This window comes from Myotis myotis, unplaced genomic scaffold, assembly GCF_014108235.1.
Source record: "Myotis myotis isolate mMyoMyo1 unplaced genomic scaffold, mMyoMyo1.p scaffold_m19_p_4, whole genome shotgun sequence".
Lineage (NCBI taxonomy): Eukaryota > Metazoa > Chordata > Mammalia > Chiroptera > Vespertilionidae > Myotis > Myotis myotis.
This window is the reverse complement of record NW_023416346.1, coordinates 82,151,347-82,167,124: the sequence shown is the minus strand read 5'-3', so window position 1 is coordinate 82,167,124 and position 15,778 is coordinate 82,151,347. Positions and strand designations below refer to the sequence as shown.

Here is a 15,778-nt window from a genome sequence, read left to right as displayed (position 1 = left end):
CAGAAGACGGCTAATACCCCCAATCGAGCCGCTATTCAACTCCCTGACCTGTCGGAGACAAGGTCGAGGCAGGAAAGAATCTTCGTGAGATCTCGAGTGGTAAAAGCCGCGGAAATTCGTTCCTAACCTGATTTTGCCAGCCACCAGACGGCGCTTCAGCTGCCAGGCACCTGGTGCCAGGGCACCAGGAATTTGTGTGAGTAATAAAGTGCTTTGTGATTTGCAACTGCATATATTTGTGTGGCGTAATTCCCCCAGCAGTCTTAACTATATTAATATAAGGTCAGATGATGATGCCTACCCTCGGTCCTGCTTGCTTAGAGTAGTCTCTTCGCTAGCAACTACTTAATGTCCGAACACCTGCACGGTTAAGTTTATCTCAAGGGACGCTGTGGATAACACCCCACATACTCTACTCGGACACTTAGCTTCTTGCTTCTCAGTTTTCTGCCTCTTTCTTGTAGAGACTGCATTTTTTTCCTTTCGCCCTTTTTTAACCGAAAGAAGGAAAAGTCTAGCATCTCTCAACACGGCCACCTAGGTGACCCCGAATCACAAGGAAGAGGGTGAAAAGGGAGTAAAAAAGGAAAAAAAAAATTAGAAAAGAAAGAGTCCGTAACCACCTTCCATAAGGTCCCACCTCCAGATATCCTGCCACGCCGCTCTTCTGCCACCCTTATTGGCTCCTGGCCGCAAGGCAGGGCGGGAAATGCGGTCTTCAAGCCAGTGCAGGGTGGCACGACTGAAGAACTCGGTTTCCCAACTGGCTCTCTAGGTGCATGCGCAGATGGCTGCTCCGGCGAGTGGTAAACAGAGACGTCAGGCTGGGGCTGCAGCTCGGAGCAAAACAAAAGGGAAACCCGGGGGGAGGGGGGGTGGGAGGGTTGGTAGGGGAATTGGTTCTGGAATTAGGGAGGCTGGGGCCGAGGGGGACGTAGACCCTTTTAAGAGTGGAGGGAAAGGAAGAGAGAGTGGAGGGAGAGTCAGGGGAGGGGCAAGTGACGCGGGAGCGGGGCGGGGGGAGACAGTGATCAGGGTGGAGAAAATTTGGGAGGAGTGGGGGGGGGGGCAGCAACTTAAAAGGGGGTGGGAACTGCAGCTAAGGAGACGTTTGCTGATGGGAGCGCAATGTACCAGGGGCTACGGTGCCTCAGGTTTAAAAGACCAGGAAGCTGAGTGAGAGATTTGAGAAAAAGTGTTCGCTAGGCGGAGATTACAGGTGGTGTCTCGGAAAGAGCTCTGAGACTGCAGGCTGTAGTCGTGAAGAGAATCAGAGTTGTGTGGAAGGGACAGCTTGGGGAGCTAGGGTCCGGGGGCGAGGGGGGAAGTTCGAGACTTTCTGAGGACTGGCAGGAATGTGCCTCCTGGCCCTGGGTGCTCCCCCCCGGGGGGGAGGCATCGTGAGGGACTGCGGCAGGCTCCTCTGAACGCTGAGCACCAGAGGTCCAGCTCCACGTATGGATCCAGAGAATGAGAATTCAGCCACAGAGGCTGCCGCGATCATAGACCTCGATCCCGACTTCGAACCCCAGAGCCGTCCCCGCTCCTGCACCTGGCCCCTTCCCCGACCAGAGCTTGCTACTCAGCCGTCCAAGCCGCCCGAGGTGGATCCAGGTCTGGGAGAGAAGGTACACACGGAGGGGCGCACAGAGCCAATCCTGTTGCCCTCTCGGCTCCCAGAGCCGGCAGGGGGCCCCCAGCCCGGGATCCTGGGGGCTGTCACAGGTCCTCGGAAGGGAGGCTCCCGCCGGAATGCCTGGGGAAACCAGTCATATGCAGAGCTCATCAGCCAGGCCATTGAAAGTGCCCCGGAGAAGCGACTGACACTCGCCCAGATCTATGAGTGGATGGTCCGCACTGTGCCCTACTTCAAGGACAAGGGTGACAGCAACAGCTCAGCAGGATGGAAGGTAACTCTGATCCCTCCCAATACCATCTGCCCTTGGGCCCCCTACCTCCTTACTGCTATTCAGGGACCCCTTTTACTCATCTCCACCCCAGAGATCCATCTTCAATAGTAAACTAGACAAACATTTATTTAGGACATAGTATATGCATGCTCAGAGCTTGATGCTGAAGGATCACAAATGAATAAGACACTGTCCTTGCCCTGGAGGAAATTGAATTCTCTGCTCACTGCTCAACACTCCCAGCACAAGTGTTGGCTTGGGCTGCCCCAAACACTTACTCCCACAGAGAAGTCTTTATCCTATGTACTGCAGGAGCTGTGTGGGTTCTCCACATAAACCTAGACTTCCCTCTGTCCCCACCTCCCACCCCAACACCTTTTCTCCCATTCCTGTGGGATTACTTGGATTCCCTACTTGCCTCCGGATACCTCAGGGTAGAGGTTCTGTTCTAGAACTCCTCTACTCAAGGAGGAGTGGAGTTAGCAAAAGGTTAAAAAAAAAGTGGTGTTCATGGGTTAAGGTTGCTGACCTTACCCACTAAGAAAAAAAGGGACTGTGAACTGCTACCTGTCTCAGTTTACCTGATAATGCCAAGAAATTCTCCCTAGTAAGGGGCTATCCAAGTTTGGGGGAAGAGTTGAGTCATGAAGAAAAAAAAAAGAGAGATAGGGCTGTGACTTTAGAGCACAAGATCAGCTATTCCTTTGGCTTTCCATGAAGAGACTGTGAGGAAAGATCTCGATAGATGCTCTGAAAACTTGTCTTGAGAAGTATGGGGCTCTAATCACAAAACCAGGGAGCTTCAACCTCTATTAATGTCTTGTACGCCCATAGGTGGTAAGGTCAGCATACAAGGAAGTACAGAGGGCTCAAAGAGTCTTCCCCTAGGTATAAGAGATTGAGGGATCAGATCTGCAGTGGCCCTAGGGGTTGAGTAGAACAGAAAATGGGACAGCTGAGACCCTTGGCACTAGTTCTGGGTCGACTGCCACACCACAGCCTCAGCTCATAAAGAGCTCCCCTCCTTAGACCCAGCCTACACAGCTGTTTTTCTTTTCCCTTAGGTTCATTTTTCAGGGTAGAAGAAATAACCATGACTTGTCAGTTATGCCGTGGGAGTGTAGTCCCTCCTTGTAATTTACACTTGTACAGGCCTTTTAGTTTACAAAATGGTTTTTAAATTTTTTATTTTATTAATCTTCACAACAATTCTGAGATTCCACATTTCACGTATTAGGAAACTAAGGTTTAGAAAGATTTGGAAATTCCCTAATATCAATAGAATAAGGTCTTGAACTCAGGTCTAACTCTAAATCATATGTTCTTGCTGCTAGTCCATGCTGCCAAATTCTCTTCATTGCAATGATGGCAAAGCCAAATCACACTGAGCCTGGGGCCTCAAGTCCCCAGTCCCCACCTCCACCCCTACTCCTTGTGCCTGAACTTGCTTAACTGATGACTTGCCCAGGTTACTACCATCCCACCAGGGGGCGGCACCCACTTAGAACAAGAAAACTTAGTTTAGGTGGCTTGGGGAGCAATTAACAGTCACCCCCTTCCAACAAGTAAGAATTATAGGCTCTTAGGGAGCTGATCTCCCTGGGTAGGCGGCTGTACGATATGATGTATTAGTTCCAAGACCTAAAGAAGGGGGGATGAAGAATTGGGTCTCATGGGTATATAGTGGGGAAAGAAAAGGGCCTTCTCAGTAGACCCAGAGTTAGAGGCTGAAATGAGAAATCATGGTGCCACAAGTCACTCAGTTACTAAGAGCCCAGTTTGGATGGACAAGTGTGGTTTCTGGAAGGAACTAAGAGTGTGAACGTAGCCAGAGTAGTTGAAGTGGCATTACTGTAAGGTCTTAGGGAGACAAGAAATTCTTTAGCTGGATAGCCCTGGAACAAGAAACTACTTAAGCATCTTTCTCCAGGCAAAAGGTCTCCTTACCTAGAGGTGTCTGAAACACATGAAGTGATTTCTCACTAGTCTCAGCCTCCTAGTTGCTCCATGCCCTTCTGGGCTTCTCCTGAGTTTCTAAATACTGAAGAGCTTCATGTGGGAGGTCAAATCCCCCTAAGGGTGGAGATCTTAATATACAAATTCCTGAGGAGAAGTAGGGGGACAGAGAAGGGAGGTTGAGGGAGCACAAAAGGATGGTTTAACCAGCCTAGGGCAACCAGTAGAAATAAACTGCTCTAGGGGCTCAAGAATCTGCCAATCTCCATTCCCTGGGATCCTGGGGGAGGGGGAAAAAAACTTATCTCTAGCGGAATATCAGCAGAGGGAGAGAAAGGAAGAACACATAGCTTCTAATAACCAAGGCACTGAACAACCAACAGAGCCTTAAGGGGAGCTTCGCCATCATCTGGGGGCCACCAATCAGGCAAGAAATAATTGATTCTGTACCAGGAGGCTGAGTATGTACTGGGAGCTTGGCACTGAGGGGGAGGGGCACTACTGGGGAGTGCTGCCTGACTAGATGACATGATCTGTGTCCTGGGTGCTTACACTTTATGAGACTAATTCTGTGAAACTGTAAAGAACACAATTGGTTAAAATTATGTGGAAGAGATTTAAAATACTCTGCAAGAAACTGAGCTGCAGAAGTCAAGCAGCTACTTTATAAAAGAGAGGAGACTTAAGCTTGGTCTGGATGAACCAGTAAAATTTAGAGGGGAGCTCTTTCCCAGGACAAGGAGGGAAGGAGAGAGGAGTGTATCTTGTGTATTTGAAGCACAGTGAGAAGCATGGCCCAAATGTAGTTGTGTGTGTGTGTGTGTGTGTGTGTGAATTGGGAGAAATCAGAAACAAGGAATCTTCAAATCCTCTGGAGAGCTGGGGCCCAGATGCCCCCGTGGGGAGTGGAGCGCCCACTGTGCTGAGATTCCAGCCCCTTAGCCTGCTGAGAGAACTGGCTCAGAACAGGGTGGGTCAGTCCTGGGCTGATGTTGCGCCACTATCCTGTAAACTCCACCCAAGCCTGCACTCAAGGAAAGGGGTGGAGCTGTGGAATGCTCTTTCCCATGTGAGCCTAGTTCTTGCTGAACCAGGAGTGTGTCTCCCTGGTTCCCTCCAGCACCAGACAACCCCCCACCCCCAGAGACTTGAGAGGAGTTTAATGCTCTGAGCTTTTCTAGGGTGGGTGCCCTGCCCTCTGCAGTAGGTTGTTAATCAGCTTGTCTCTGGTGCCCCTGTGCAGAGATGTCTGGAGCTGAGGCTGAGCAGCTTGTCTTCTGGGTGGGAACCGTGTGTGGTCTCCTCCCCAACCCCCACCCCTATCTTTGCCTGTTTTTCCCCTGTATTTGACTAGCTTTGAGTCTCCGTGTACAGCTGTGTCCCAGCATCCATTTAGACTGGACTGTGGGCCACTGACCTCCCCATATACACCACTCATACCCCTTTCCTGCTGCCTCTGCCCTCTCCAGAACTCAATCCGCCACAACCTGTCCCTGCACAGCAAGTTCATCAAGGTTCACAATGAGGCTACTGGCAAGAGCTCTTGGTGGATGCTGAACCCCGAGGGGGGCAAGAGCGGCAAGGCACCCCGCCGCAGGGCAGCCTCCATGGATAGCAGCAGCAAGCTGTTCCGGGGCCGCAGCAAGGCACCCAAGAAGAAACCAGTTGTGCTGCCAGCTCCACCCGAAGGTGCCACTCCGAAGAGCCCTGTTGGCCACTTTGCCAAGTGGTCAGGCAGCCCTTGCTCTCGAAACCGCGAGGAAGCTGATGTGTGGACCACCTTCCGTCCACGAAGCAGTTCAAATGCTAGCACTGTCAGCACTCGGCTCTCCCCACTGAGGCCAGAGTCTGAGGTGCTGGCGGGAGAGGAAATGCCAGCCTCAGTCAGCAGCTATGCAGGGGGTGTCCCTCCCACCCTGAAGGAAGATCTAGAGCTGTTAGATGGGCTCAATATAACATCTTCCCACTCCCTGCTATCTCGGAGTAGTCTCTCTGGCTTCTCTTTGCAGCATCCTGGGGTTACGGGCCCCTTACACACGTACAGCACCTCCCTCTTCAGCCCAGCAGAGGGGCCCCTGTCAGCAGGAGAAGGGTGCTTCTCAAGCTCCCAGTCTCTGGAGGCCCTACTCACCTCTGATACACCACCACCCCCTGCCAATGTCCTAATGACCCAGGTAGATCCCATTTTGTCCCAGGCTCCCACACTTCTGTTGTTGGGGGGCATACCTTCCTCCAGTAAGGTAGCCACAGGAGTTGGCCTGTGTCCCAAGCCCCCAGAGGCTCCAGGCCCCAGTAGTCTGATTCCCCCTCTTCCGATGATAGCACCACCTCCAGTCATGGTGGGTGCTCCCATCCCCAAGACCCTGGGGACTCCTATGCTTACACCCTCTACTGAAGCTACAAGCCAAGCCAGAATGCCTCAGGATCTCGATCTTGATATGTATCTGGAGAACCTGGAGTGTGATATGGATAACATCATCAGTGACCTCATGGATGGGGAAGAGGGACTGGACTTCAACTTCGAGCCAGGTACTGCTCACAACCTATGCCTCCTCCTAGGTGCTGAGCTACTTCCACAATCTGAGCAAGGGGGAGGGAGACTTAGAACAGGGGATAGGTGGAGCTCCTGGGAAATTGGAGGGAGGATGTCTATTAGAGTGACAGAGTTTGTAGATGGGACTTCCAGACCCCTCAGCAGTGCTCACCCCTATCACATAGCACAGGAGTGGTGGGAGATGGGCTGTCTCTGTTTACCTTGGTGTGGACCATGATGGTGGAATGTGGTCATGCCTCAGATGAGCCTCTTACCTTGTCCTTCATTTCTTCTTCCCACAGATCCCTGAGCCATTGCTGGAAGCTTTGTCCCCTGCTTCAGAGGTGGAGCCAGGGGTGACCATATCCACGTTTTACCCTTGGCCCCACACCGGGAATTTGGGACCCTGCTTTAGAACTAGGGTGGGGTCTACTCACACAGGTGTTGAGGAAGTTATAAAGATAAAGCTGCCCCATATGGGAACTCTTGGGGGGAGGGAAAGGGAGGGGGTTTATTCTCACTGTGCCAATTAGGGGGTAAGGCGCCTTCTTGGGAGCCATCTTTGGCTCCCCCTATCCCCACCCCCTAGGTTTTGTAGCAGGGGCAGGCTATGCTGTTGGAAATGTGAAGTCACCAGTGGCCTTACCCCTGCCTTTGGGAGCAGGATTTTTTGTAGCGTCTTTTCTGAGCTGGTCCAGGCTAGATTGAGCCTGGGGTTTTTATGCATTGGGGGAGTAGTGGGGACCTGGAAGGGCCAAGGTCTGAGCACTGGAGTGGCTCACCAGGCCAAATGACCCTTGGGAGACTGCAGATAACAGAAAGGCTTTATATAAACTTTAAAGATCTATAAACACAAATATAGAGGTTTTTTAACAGTGGCAAGGTGCTAGTGATGAAGAATGCTTTTTTTTTTCTTAAGGCTTTGTCATAGTGACATGTTGCAAACACTACAGACATTACTGGGGGAAACATGGGGAAGGGGTACGCCAGCAGGAGAGCAGCAGTGGGAAGCAGTACTGAGCAAGGGGAAGCACTCCCATGTGGACCAGGTCTAGAACAAGGTTGGTGCAAAAATAGCTCAGACTTTCCCTAAGGAAAAAGCTAAGCCAGCTCCCCACTCTCACCCCCACCCCACCCCGTCCCGCATTCTACCACCTTGTGCCTAGGAGTGTGTGGTGTTGGGATGCAGCCACACATTCTCGTGACCCGCTGTAAGTTAGTGCTACAGTGGGAGAGTACATTGAAGGCCTGGAATTTGTTTGTGCCTGGGAAGGGGGTGGGAGAGGGAAGAGAAGGAGGGAAGGATTTAGGGAGGTAAAGTTAGGCACAGAGACCTCCCTGTTCAAGGCCCCTGACAGCTGTTCCTGCCCTTCTTCCCCTTGCCTGACTGACTACTGGGGTTATGTGGAAGTGTGTGTGGCGGCAGGCAGGAGGAGGGGTGGAACAGGGAAGGGGGAGCTAGGGAGCTTGGCTGAGGGTCTGGGAAATGAGTGGGGATGGAGGGGAATGTGGATCAGGTTTACTACCACCTGCCAGGGAGGCCATCTGGGGCTCCTCCACCCCAGCCCCCAAAGTAGCCCCTCCCCCAGTCCCCTTTGCATTGTTCCCTCCCCCACCCCTGCTGTGGGTTCCCATCATTTCCTGTGTCAGCGCCTGGCCTACCCAGATTGTATCATGTGCTAGATTGGAGTGGGGAAGTGTGTCAAATCAATAAATGAATAAATTCAATAAATGACTATAACCAGCTCTGGTTCCTGCTGCCTTGTTGCCCCCCTCAGACAAGGGAGAGGGAGAGGGGAAAGCAATGGTTTGGAGACTGTCCAGAAGCTGAGAGGTGGGGGTGGGGGAATTTCGGCTGGGGGAGAGGGTGGGGCTGGGGGAGGGGGAAGGGAAGTGGCCCGTCAGCCATCTAACCCGAACAGGCTGTGATAGGTGTCCTCTGGTAGTCTGGCTGAGAAAGACCCCACCCCCTCCTCTGTCCCACTGTCCCTCAAAGGCTCATTGTACTAGACTTCAAAGTCTTTCCTCACCCCCACCCAAGTGCACACCCCAGCCCTCTCCTGCTCACCCTCAGAGCCTCCATGCTGCCTGGGGCATACTTAAGCCTCCCTGCAGATACTGGGAGGAGTCTCTTAAAAAAGGAACCTCACATTAAATTCCAGTAATTTCATACCTAGTGTTTCTGCTCTCACTTGGTCACTTTATTTTTTTAGACTGTTTTCCCTTCTTACTGAGAAAGGCTGCCCTGGTCTTTTGGAATGGACCCTTTCGAGGGAGTTTTCGACTCTTGTCGTCACCTGATTTGGACTGGAAAAAGAAAGGGTCAGTCAGATAAAGTTCGGTTCTCAGAAGGAAATTTTGTACAAACTAGGGCCACAGGCAGGACAAAAGAGGTGGAAGGCAGGTCTTGTGCATGGATGTGGGATTTGGAAAGGAAATTTAGCCCTAGCTGGTTTGGCTCAGTGGATAGAGTGTTGGCCTGCAGACTGAAGGGTCCCAGGTTCAATCCCAGTCAAGGGCACATGCCCTGGCTGTGGGCTAGGTCCCCAGTGGGGGCCGTGCAGGAGGCAGCCAATCAATGATTCTCTCCCATCATTGATGTTTCTCTCCCTCTCCCTTCCTCCCTGAAATAAATAAAAATATATTTTTAAAAAAATTATCCCAGAGGACCATAGTGGAGGAGCCTTGTTGGCTGGTGGGGATAGGGGGGTGCCGGGACAGACCAGACATGGGGAGTCTTACTGGAAGGTTCACAGAAGAATCAATTTTAACGGCTTTCTTGGCTTCTTGGAGTCTAAGCATTTTCAGTCTGCTCTTCTCCAGCATGTCACATTGTGTGCGCAAGGCATCTAGAAACCAGGAAAAGGCACCTCTACCTCTGAGGACTAGAGGCCTTACCTACCCATACCATCCCTCCCATCATTCAAATGATCATTTGGAGCAACCCAGCCTAAAGTTAGTCTGAAGAGTGACCTGAAGGTGCCTAAGCTCCAAGAGAAAAGGATGAAGGGAAAGATAGAAATGATGGGTGGTGATAGGGAGATATACTGAGAAGGCTGAGAAATGGGGAGAAAGGTGAATGATACATGCACACTCCACCTGGTTTGAGCTAAGCATCCCTTGTAAAGTGGACCTAGACCCTATTCCCCTTTTCCTGTGATCCTACTTGCTGCATGACACCAGTCCCACCCTATATTCTCCATCACCAGCTATGTGCAGTACTCTCCAAGTTCCTCCTTTCTTCATCATGCTTCTTACCAAGTAGTGTGTGGTCTGGATTCTTCAGGAGGGGCACAAAAGCTAGGTAGGCATTCGCAAGTTGGGTTCCTGTGAATACAGCAGTGTGCTATCCCCAGTCTCTGTCACCCAGTCTCCACCCTTCCAAAGCCCAAGATTTTAGGACCCTAGAACTCAATACTACTTGAGCTGGTTTACCTTATTTCCTCCCCTCAGATCATCCCTAGGATAATGTGGGGGGTATGATATGTGTGAACCTAACCTATTGTCACAGGCAGTGCCCGTCTTAGGCTGATTAGAGATAGTCAATTGGATCTGGTTGAGGGCATCCTATTTTAAGGACAAGTTCTACAATCTATCCTGAGGGCCTTGTTCTATCTCTGGGGAATGCTCCCAAGCCTCTACCTGGTGTCCCACGTGCCACCTTACAAATGTAGTAGGTGTTTCGAGCTGTAAGGAATTTGTTGGCATAGTCTCCAGGGATCTTCATCAGGAAAAACAACTTCATTGTTCCCGTTTCATCACACAAATCAATGGTTTCTGGAGGGAGGCCAGAGGGGTAATTGGGGCAGCTCAGGAAGTAGAGTAAGGGCAAAAGGGGCCAATGATCCCATCCAAAATGGGCTGGAGGAAGCTGTAGGGATTCAAGGAGCTCTCTTCTTGCCAGGAGGACTTGGAGGCTAGAGATGACTGCTACTTCTGACCCTTGGCCATTAGACCCCTTCCCAAACTCACCTGTTTTAGGCAACCCCACTTTATTTCGGGTGTAATGCAGCAACCGGTGGACAGCACAATTGATATTGGCAATAAAATGCTGATTATCTAAGAAGAGATGGGATGGGGCATGTGACCCTCCTCTAGTTATACGTCTCTGTGATATCCACTGCCCTCAAACCTTCCCAGCCCTACACACAGACTCCAGCTCCATGATGCCCCTCACCTCCATGTTTGATGTAGATGAACATACTCTCAAGAGCTCACTCTTCAGAGAGAGGCCTGATGAATCATGAAGATGGAGGGTGTTCTGGAGGCCTTGGGGGATCCATAGGGACAGGGGACAGGGGACAGGGGACGGGACTGGAGAGGCAGATGGATTACATTGCCTGAGGAAGCCCAGAACAGGAATATAGGAGAGAGCTATTGGTAGTTGTGGATAACCAGCATCGCTAGGGGTGGGGCCTGAAGGGTGGGGCCTGAGGCAGCAGTTGAGGGATTATGATGTCAGAAGTGGTATGTGTGGCAGAAGGTGGAGTAAGGATAAGGGGAGAAGAACCTGGGTGAGGTCTGTAGATTTATTGGGAATGGAGGCAACATGGTAAATCTAACTCTAAATGGGACCCCAGAAGGATACCTTAGAGAAAAGTTAAGTTTCTGGAAAAGTGCTTTTTCTAAATAATTTGTGGTACAACTGCTTCCACAGCAGGATTCTACTCCTCCTTTTCCCTACTCTCAGCACCATGTCCCCATCCTTACTATACCTCATGTTTCCCCTGCCCCCTGCCCCAACAACACAGTCTTGATGATTATCAACAGAAACTTTATTTATCATTGATTCGGGAACAACTGAAGGGTAGATGGAGAGAGAGAGGTTGGGAGGGAGGGAGAAAGAATTCTAGGAAGAGGAATTCTGGATCGAGGGAGATGACAAACATGTACAGGGCAAATGGGCAATTCTTTTTAAAATATATTTTTAATTGATTTCAGAGAGGAAAGGAGAGAGGGATAAAAACATTAATATTGAGAAAGAATCATTGATGGGTTGCCTCCTGCACGTCCCCTACTGGGGATCCAGCCCACAATCCGTGCCTTGATCTCCTGGGTCATAGGTCGATGCTCAACCACTGAACCACACCAGTTGGGCAAACGGACAATTCTTAAAGAGGAGATATTAAATGAGGGGGCAGTTATAGGGGACACACAATTCAAAATCAGCCACAGTTGGGGCAGGGGGAACATTGGGCCCAGGCTGGTTGGATGAGGGGAAGTTAGTACAATTTAGGGCTACAGGACCCTGGGGTTCTGTCAGGGTATCAGGGCTCAGGTTTCAGGGTATAACATGGGGGAGCCCCGTAGAGGCTATGGTGGCTGCAAGGGGAGCCCCCAGGCCCCTCCCCTAGAGCAACGCCTTTTGGGGGAATCTCACTGACGTGGCAGAGCCTTTCGCTGTAGTCTGGCTGCAGGCTCTCCGCCAGTCCCTTAGACACACCACTCCAGGCCTAAAGACAGATATCTCCAGGTCAGGGGTCAATTAGGAGCAGGAAGTAAAACACCCAGGCTCTGTGCCAAGGGAACTCTCACGTATGCACCACTATGATTAAGGAAGGGACACACAGACTCCTGGGCTCCCAATACCACTGTTTCCATATGTCTCAACCAATCTATAATCAGTTCTTCTGTGTGTCTCTCTCCATCTGCCCCATCCCCCAATTGGTTGGCCACATCCTGACAGTTAGTGCAAGGCCCCCTCTCCTCCCCTCTGCCCTCCATACTTTGTCTTGCTGCAGGAAGTGGGCAGTTGACAGACTGCAGTCTGCCTATTACCATGTTCTCACCGAAAAGTTCCCGTGGTATTCCGTAACCAGATCCTCTAGGCTCTTGAGGGTAGGAATTCGGGGCATGGTCCTGGGGTAGGGGGAGAAAGAGGGAGCAGGAGCACATTAGTGTTGCTCTTTTATTATCCTTTTCTCCCAATTCTGCCATATGGAATAAAGATATTCTCTGTTCTCTGTGCCTGCAGCTTCCTCCCATCACCATGCCCACTTGGGTGACCCCTCATTCCTTACTGTCCTGCCTTCTTCTTCTATAGACCTTGTAATAAGCCTCTTCTATTATTCCCAGCCACCCCCACCTTTTTTTCTCTGGGTATCCAGAAGTCTCACCGTTCCAGCCAGCAGTACACACAGATGAGGCTAATAATCAATCCCATGGAGCCAAGGGGGATGAGCACGGCTTCCAGTGCAAACAGTGATGGGGGCTCTATGGATTCTATGGAGAAGAGGAGAGGAACAGGGCCCTAATACTTGTCACGCCCCTACATGCCAACATTGGTGGATCCCCAACTAGGTGCCAGGCACTGTGCTAGACACTTCCTGTATAATTAATCCTCACAACTTCTGAGAGGGGGGACCAATTAGTATCTCCATTTTATAGACAAGGAAAGACAATGGAAGAGGTTAGTGATGTGCCCAAGATCAAAGAGGCAGTAAGTGGCAGAGGCAAGTTTAAACCCAAGATTTGGCTGGTCCCAAAGCCATCTTCACTATGCAGCCTTCCTGGGAATGCTGTAGGGATAGTTTATACATTCTATCTCCCCTTTGAGCACTCCTTGGCCTCCATCTCAATCCATCCCTCTAGTCCAGGTGTGGGCAAACTTTCTGACTCGAGGGCCACAATGGGTTCTTAAACTGGATCGGAGGGCCAGAACAAAAGCATGGATGGAGTGTTTGTGTGAACTAATATAAATTCAAAGTAAACATCATTACATAAAAGGGTACGGTCTTTTTTTTTTTTAGTTTTATTCATTTCAAACGGGCCGGATCCGGCCCGCGGGCCGTAGTTTGCCCATGGCTGCGTCTAGTCTAACAACACATCGACCCAACACTACACAGACAAACCCTGCTTCCTGGAGGTTGGGGTTGAACAGTGATGGGAGATGGGCCACCAAATTTGGGAGCTTACAGATAAGGAGGTAGAGCAAAAGACAGTGGTGCTAGAAAGGTTGGGGTGCTGGACTCATGGGTCAGGGTGAGGCATTAGGTCCATCTTACCCTTTGAAGTATGGCTGCCCCAGTGGATTGGGTGGCTCCATTCACTCCAATGCTGAGCACTTCCACAGAGTGGGTTATGGCGACTCCGAACACGAAATGTGTAGAGTTTCCGCCCATCCACACTAGGCAAGGAGAAGCTACGTCTTTGGTCCACTGACTGTTCCTTGGGGAGAAAGAGGGTGAGGGGAAGATGGGTGTCTATAAAAGAAGGGAAAATTAAAACTGCTACCCTCTCCCAGCTGGTGTGGCTCAGTGGTTGAGTGTCAACCTATGAACCAAGAGGTCACGGGTTTGATTCCTGGTCAGGGCACATGCCCTGGTTTCAGGCTCGAATTCCAGTAGGGAGCATGCAGGAGGCAGCCAATTGATGTTTCTATCTCTCTATCCCTCTCCATTCCTCTCTCTCTAAAAAACAAACAAACAATAAAAACATATATTTTTTAAAACTGCTGTCCCTCCCCCCTCCCCGTCATCTTTTGGTTCTTCCCAGTCCCTCCCTCCTCTCTTGACTATTCAAGCTACACTGCCCCCTTCACTGACTACAATCTAATGCCTCTCTCCAGATCCCCTTAAAGGCTTCCTTTGGTTTACCTGTCTGTCAGGAAGAGTACAGGAAGGGAAACCCTAATGAAAACTCACTGGTGATGATAGGGAAAGGATTTGGAGGAAGGCAAAGGGTGGGCAGAGGAACTGGAAGGCAGAGAACAGGAGCTTGAGATCAAGCCCTCCTGTTTGGCTGACTGAGTCTATCCCCACTTGCGTGGTCTTAGCTGCTACGTTCATATCCCCAGTCACTCACAGTCCAGCTGTGGTCCCGGTCACTCCTGTACTGCACCAGGTGCTCCAAACAGTGGTCCAAGTATGTGTTGCTCCACCTCAGTTCTATCTGGGATTCACTCAGGTTGTGAAGTGTTAGGTTCTTCGGAGCCCAGGGAATCACTGGAGATATGTGGGTGAGTGTGGTCATTCCCCTGGCCTAGACAAGTCAGGATCCTGAAGGTAGTGCTACTGATCCCTTCTCCCTTCCCCATCCCAAACCCTCACCTCTTCCTTTCTGAGCGGGTATCTTTATGGTGAAAGAACACCGCTCCAAATACTCCAATGTCCCACAATATCCCTGGACTCTTGAGCCATTTGCAATTTACCCAGATCCTGCAGTCTTAGCTCCTTTTTGGTTTTCCTCCTAGGTTCCTGTGGGTCCTGGAGCTGGACAAAGAATGTTTGGTAGAGATTGATTTCCTCTTTTCCCAACCAACAGCCAGAAGTGATCTCTGAAGAGTATAGATAGTGGCCACACTCCTGGATGTTATGACCAGAGTTCTTATACCTAGAGAAGGGTTGGAAGGAAGAGGAATGGTGGGGTAAATTTGGATACTACAGACATCCACAGCCCAGCCTCCTCCTTGATCTCAAGCTCCTGTTCTCTGCCTTCCAGTTCCTCTGCCCACCCTTTGCCTTCCTCCAAATCCTTTCCCTATCATCACCAGTGAGTTTTCATTAGGGTTTCCCTTCCTGTACTCTTCCTGACAGACAAGAAAACCAAAGGAACTTACCCCATGAGAAAATAGTGGGGAGCCTGGAATGCTGGCCACCCTCTTTCATGGTTCCCATGCAGCCTCTCACATCTAGCCCACCTCCTCTTCCTCCCCTATGCTATCCCCTCTTTCTTTCTCATACCAATAGTGCAGAGTCAGGTTGGTGGGCTGAGGCTCAGAGCTGCTGTTCCAAGTGCAATTTATATACTCGACATTGAATACAAAACACTGAACCTCTAGGTTGGGGAGAAAATGAAGTGGGAGAGGGGAAGAGAAGAAATGATGGTCAGAAGAAGAAACACCATGAGACAGGGAACCCTTCCCCTCCCCTCCCCACAGTGCTCTTAAATTCTGCCTGCATCCTTGTTATGTCCAGTGGCAGGGTCCAGATTTCTGTATGGCCCCTTCCCACAGCCTCCGGTCTCACCAACCCCTTCCAGTCCCAGGTTTCCCACCAGCTGTGATGTCTTCATTTCCAATGGGCTTGAGGACTGTTGGGTTCAGCCCCATCCCCAACAGAGGCAGCTGCAGGAATAAGAGGAATCTGAGTAGCAATGGTCGCTTCAACATGGCACTCTTGCTCTTCGTTCCCTGGGTGTACTGTGTCAGGAACCTGGGCCCCTCACCAACTACCTCTCCCCACCCATACATTTCCTTCTGTCATCGCTTCCGGTGGAAAGAACCTTAGAAACCAGGGCTTTACAGAGGGTGTGGCAAAAGTGTGCTATAACACAGGCTAAATCTTCTGGGAGATTAGGTGTTGATCTAATCCAGGAATGGGCAAACTTTTTGACTCGAGGGCCACAATGGGTTCTTAAACTGGACCGAGGGCCGGAACAA

General features: G+C 50.7%; 3 protein-coding genes across 6 annotated transcripts; 1 reads left to right on the top strand and 2 right to left on the bottom strand.

The window, feature by feature from the left end:
* The first annotated feature begins 1,060 nt into the window (after nt 1-1,060).
* FOXO4 (forkhead box O4) lies at nt 1,061-8,149 on the top strand. The gene is made up of 3 exons (XM_036304942.1): nt 1,061-1,910; nt 5,336-6,395; nt 6,702-8,149. Exons 1-3 carry the CDS (start codon nt 1,458-1,460, stop codon nt 6,707-6,709), a joined length of 1,521 nt encoding a protein of 506 aa, XP_036160835.1. The 5' UTR covers nt 1,061-1,457; the 3' UTR covers nt 6,710-8,149.
* A 446-nt stretch (nt 8,150-8,595) lies between these two features.
* Nucleotides 8,596-10,601, bottom strand: CUNHXorf65 (chromosome unknown CXorf65 homolog). The gene is made up of 6 exons (XM_036304095.1): nt 10,577-10,601; nt 10,372-10,458; nt 10,042-10,176; nt 9,658-9,726; nt 9,142-9,248; nt 8,596-8,706 (listed from the first exon to the last, which is right to left on the bottom strand). The coding sequence occupies exons 1-6, from the start codon at nt 10,599-10,601 to the stop codon at nt 8,596-8,598; spliced, it is 534 nt and encodes a 177-aa protein (XP_036159988.1).
* Nucleotides 10,602-11,156: 555 nt separating this feature from the next.
* On the bottom strand, nt 11,157-15,553 carry IL2RG (interleukin 2 receptor subunit gamma). 4 transcript variants are annotated; one of them, XM_036305921.1, is made up of 8 exons: nt 15,370-15,553; nt 15,081-15,219; nt 14,549-14,730; nt 14,203-14,342; nt 13,404-13,566; nt 12,516-12,621; nt 12,189-12,258; nt 11,157-11,852 (listed from the first exon to the last, which is right to left on the bottom strand). In XM_036305921.1, exons 1-8 carry the CDS (start codon nt 15,506-15,508, stop codon nt 11,667-11,669), a joined length of 1,125 nt encoding a protein of 374 aa, XP_036161814.1. In that variant the 5' UTR covers nt 15,509-15,553; the 3' UTR covers nt 11,157-11,666. The 4 variants fall into 4 exon arrangements, with proteins under 4 accessions (XP_036161814.1, XP_036161811.1, XP_036161812.1 ...); XM_036305918.1 differs by having other exon boundaries at nt 15,081-15,174; XM_036305919.1 differs by having other exon boundaries at nt 15,081-15,174; nt 15,394-15,553.
* Between the last annotated feature and the right edge of the window lie 225 nt (nt 15,554-15,778).

What these genes read in the sequence shown, in the direction of transcription:
- FOXO4 (XM_036304942.1), top strand. Translation starts at nt 1,458, where the DNA reads ATGGATCCAGAGAATGAGAATTCAGCCACAGAGGCTGCCGCGATCATA. An exon ending in ACAGCTCAGCAGGATGGAAG is followed by an intron (nt 1,911 to 5,335) that starts GTAACTCTGATC and finishes TGCCCTCTCCAG; the next exon opens with AACTCAATCCGCCACAACCT.
- CUNHXorf65 (XM_036304095.1), bottom strand. Translation starts at nt 10,601, where the DNA reads ATGTTCATCTACATCAAACATGGAG. An exon ending in GGTGGCACGTGGGACACCAG is followed by an intron (nt 9,727 to 10,041) that starts GTAGAGGCTTGG and finishes CTGTATTCACAG; the next exon opens with GAACCCAACTTGCGAATGCC. An exon ending in ATTCTTCTGTGAACCTTCCA is followed by an intron (nt 8,707 to 9,141) that starts GTAAGACTCCCC and finishes TTCTTTTTCCAG; the next exon opens with TCCAAATCAGGTGACGACAA.
- IL2RG (XM_036305921.1), bottom strand. Translation starts at nt 15,508, where the DNA reads ATGTTGAAGCGACCATTGCTACTCAGATTCCTCTTATTCCTGCAGCTG. An exon ending in GCTAAGACTGCAGGATCTGG is followed by an intron (nt 14,343 to 14,548) that starts GTAAATTGCAAA and finishes ACATATCTCCAG; the next exon opens with TGATTCCCTGGGCTCCGAAG. An exon ending in AATACCACGGGAACTTTTCG is followed by an intron (nt 11,853 to 12,188) that starts GTGAGAACATGG and finishes ATCTGTCTTTAG; the next exon opens with GCCTGGAGTGGTGTGTCTAA.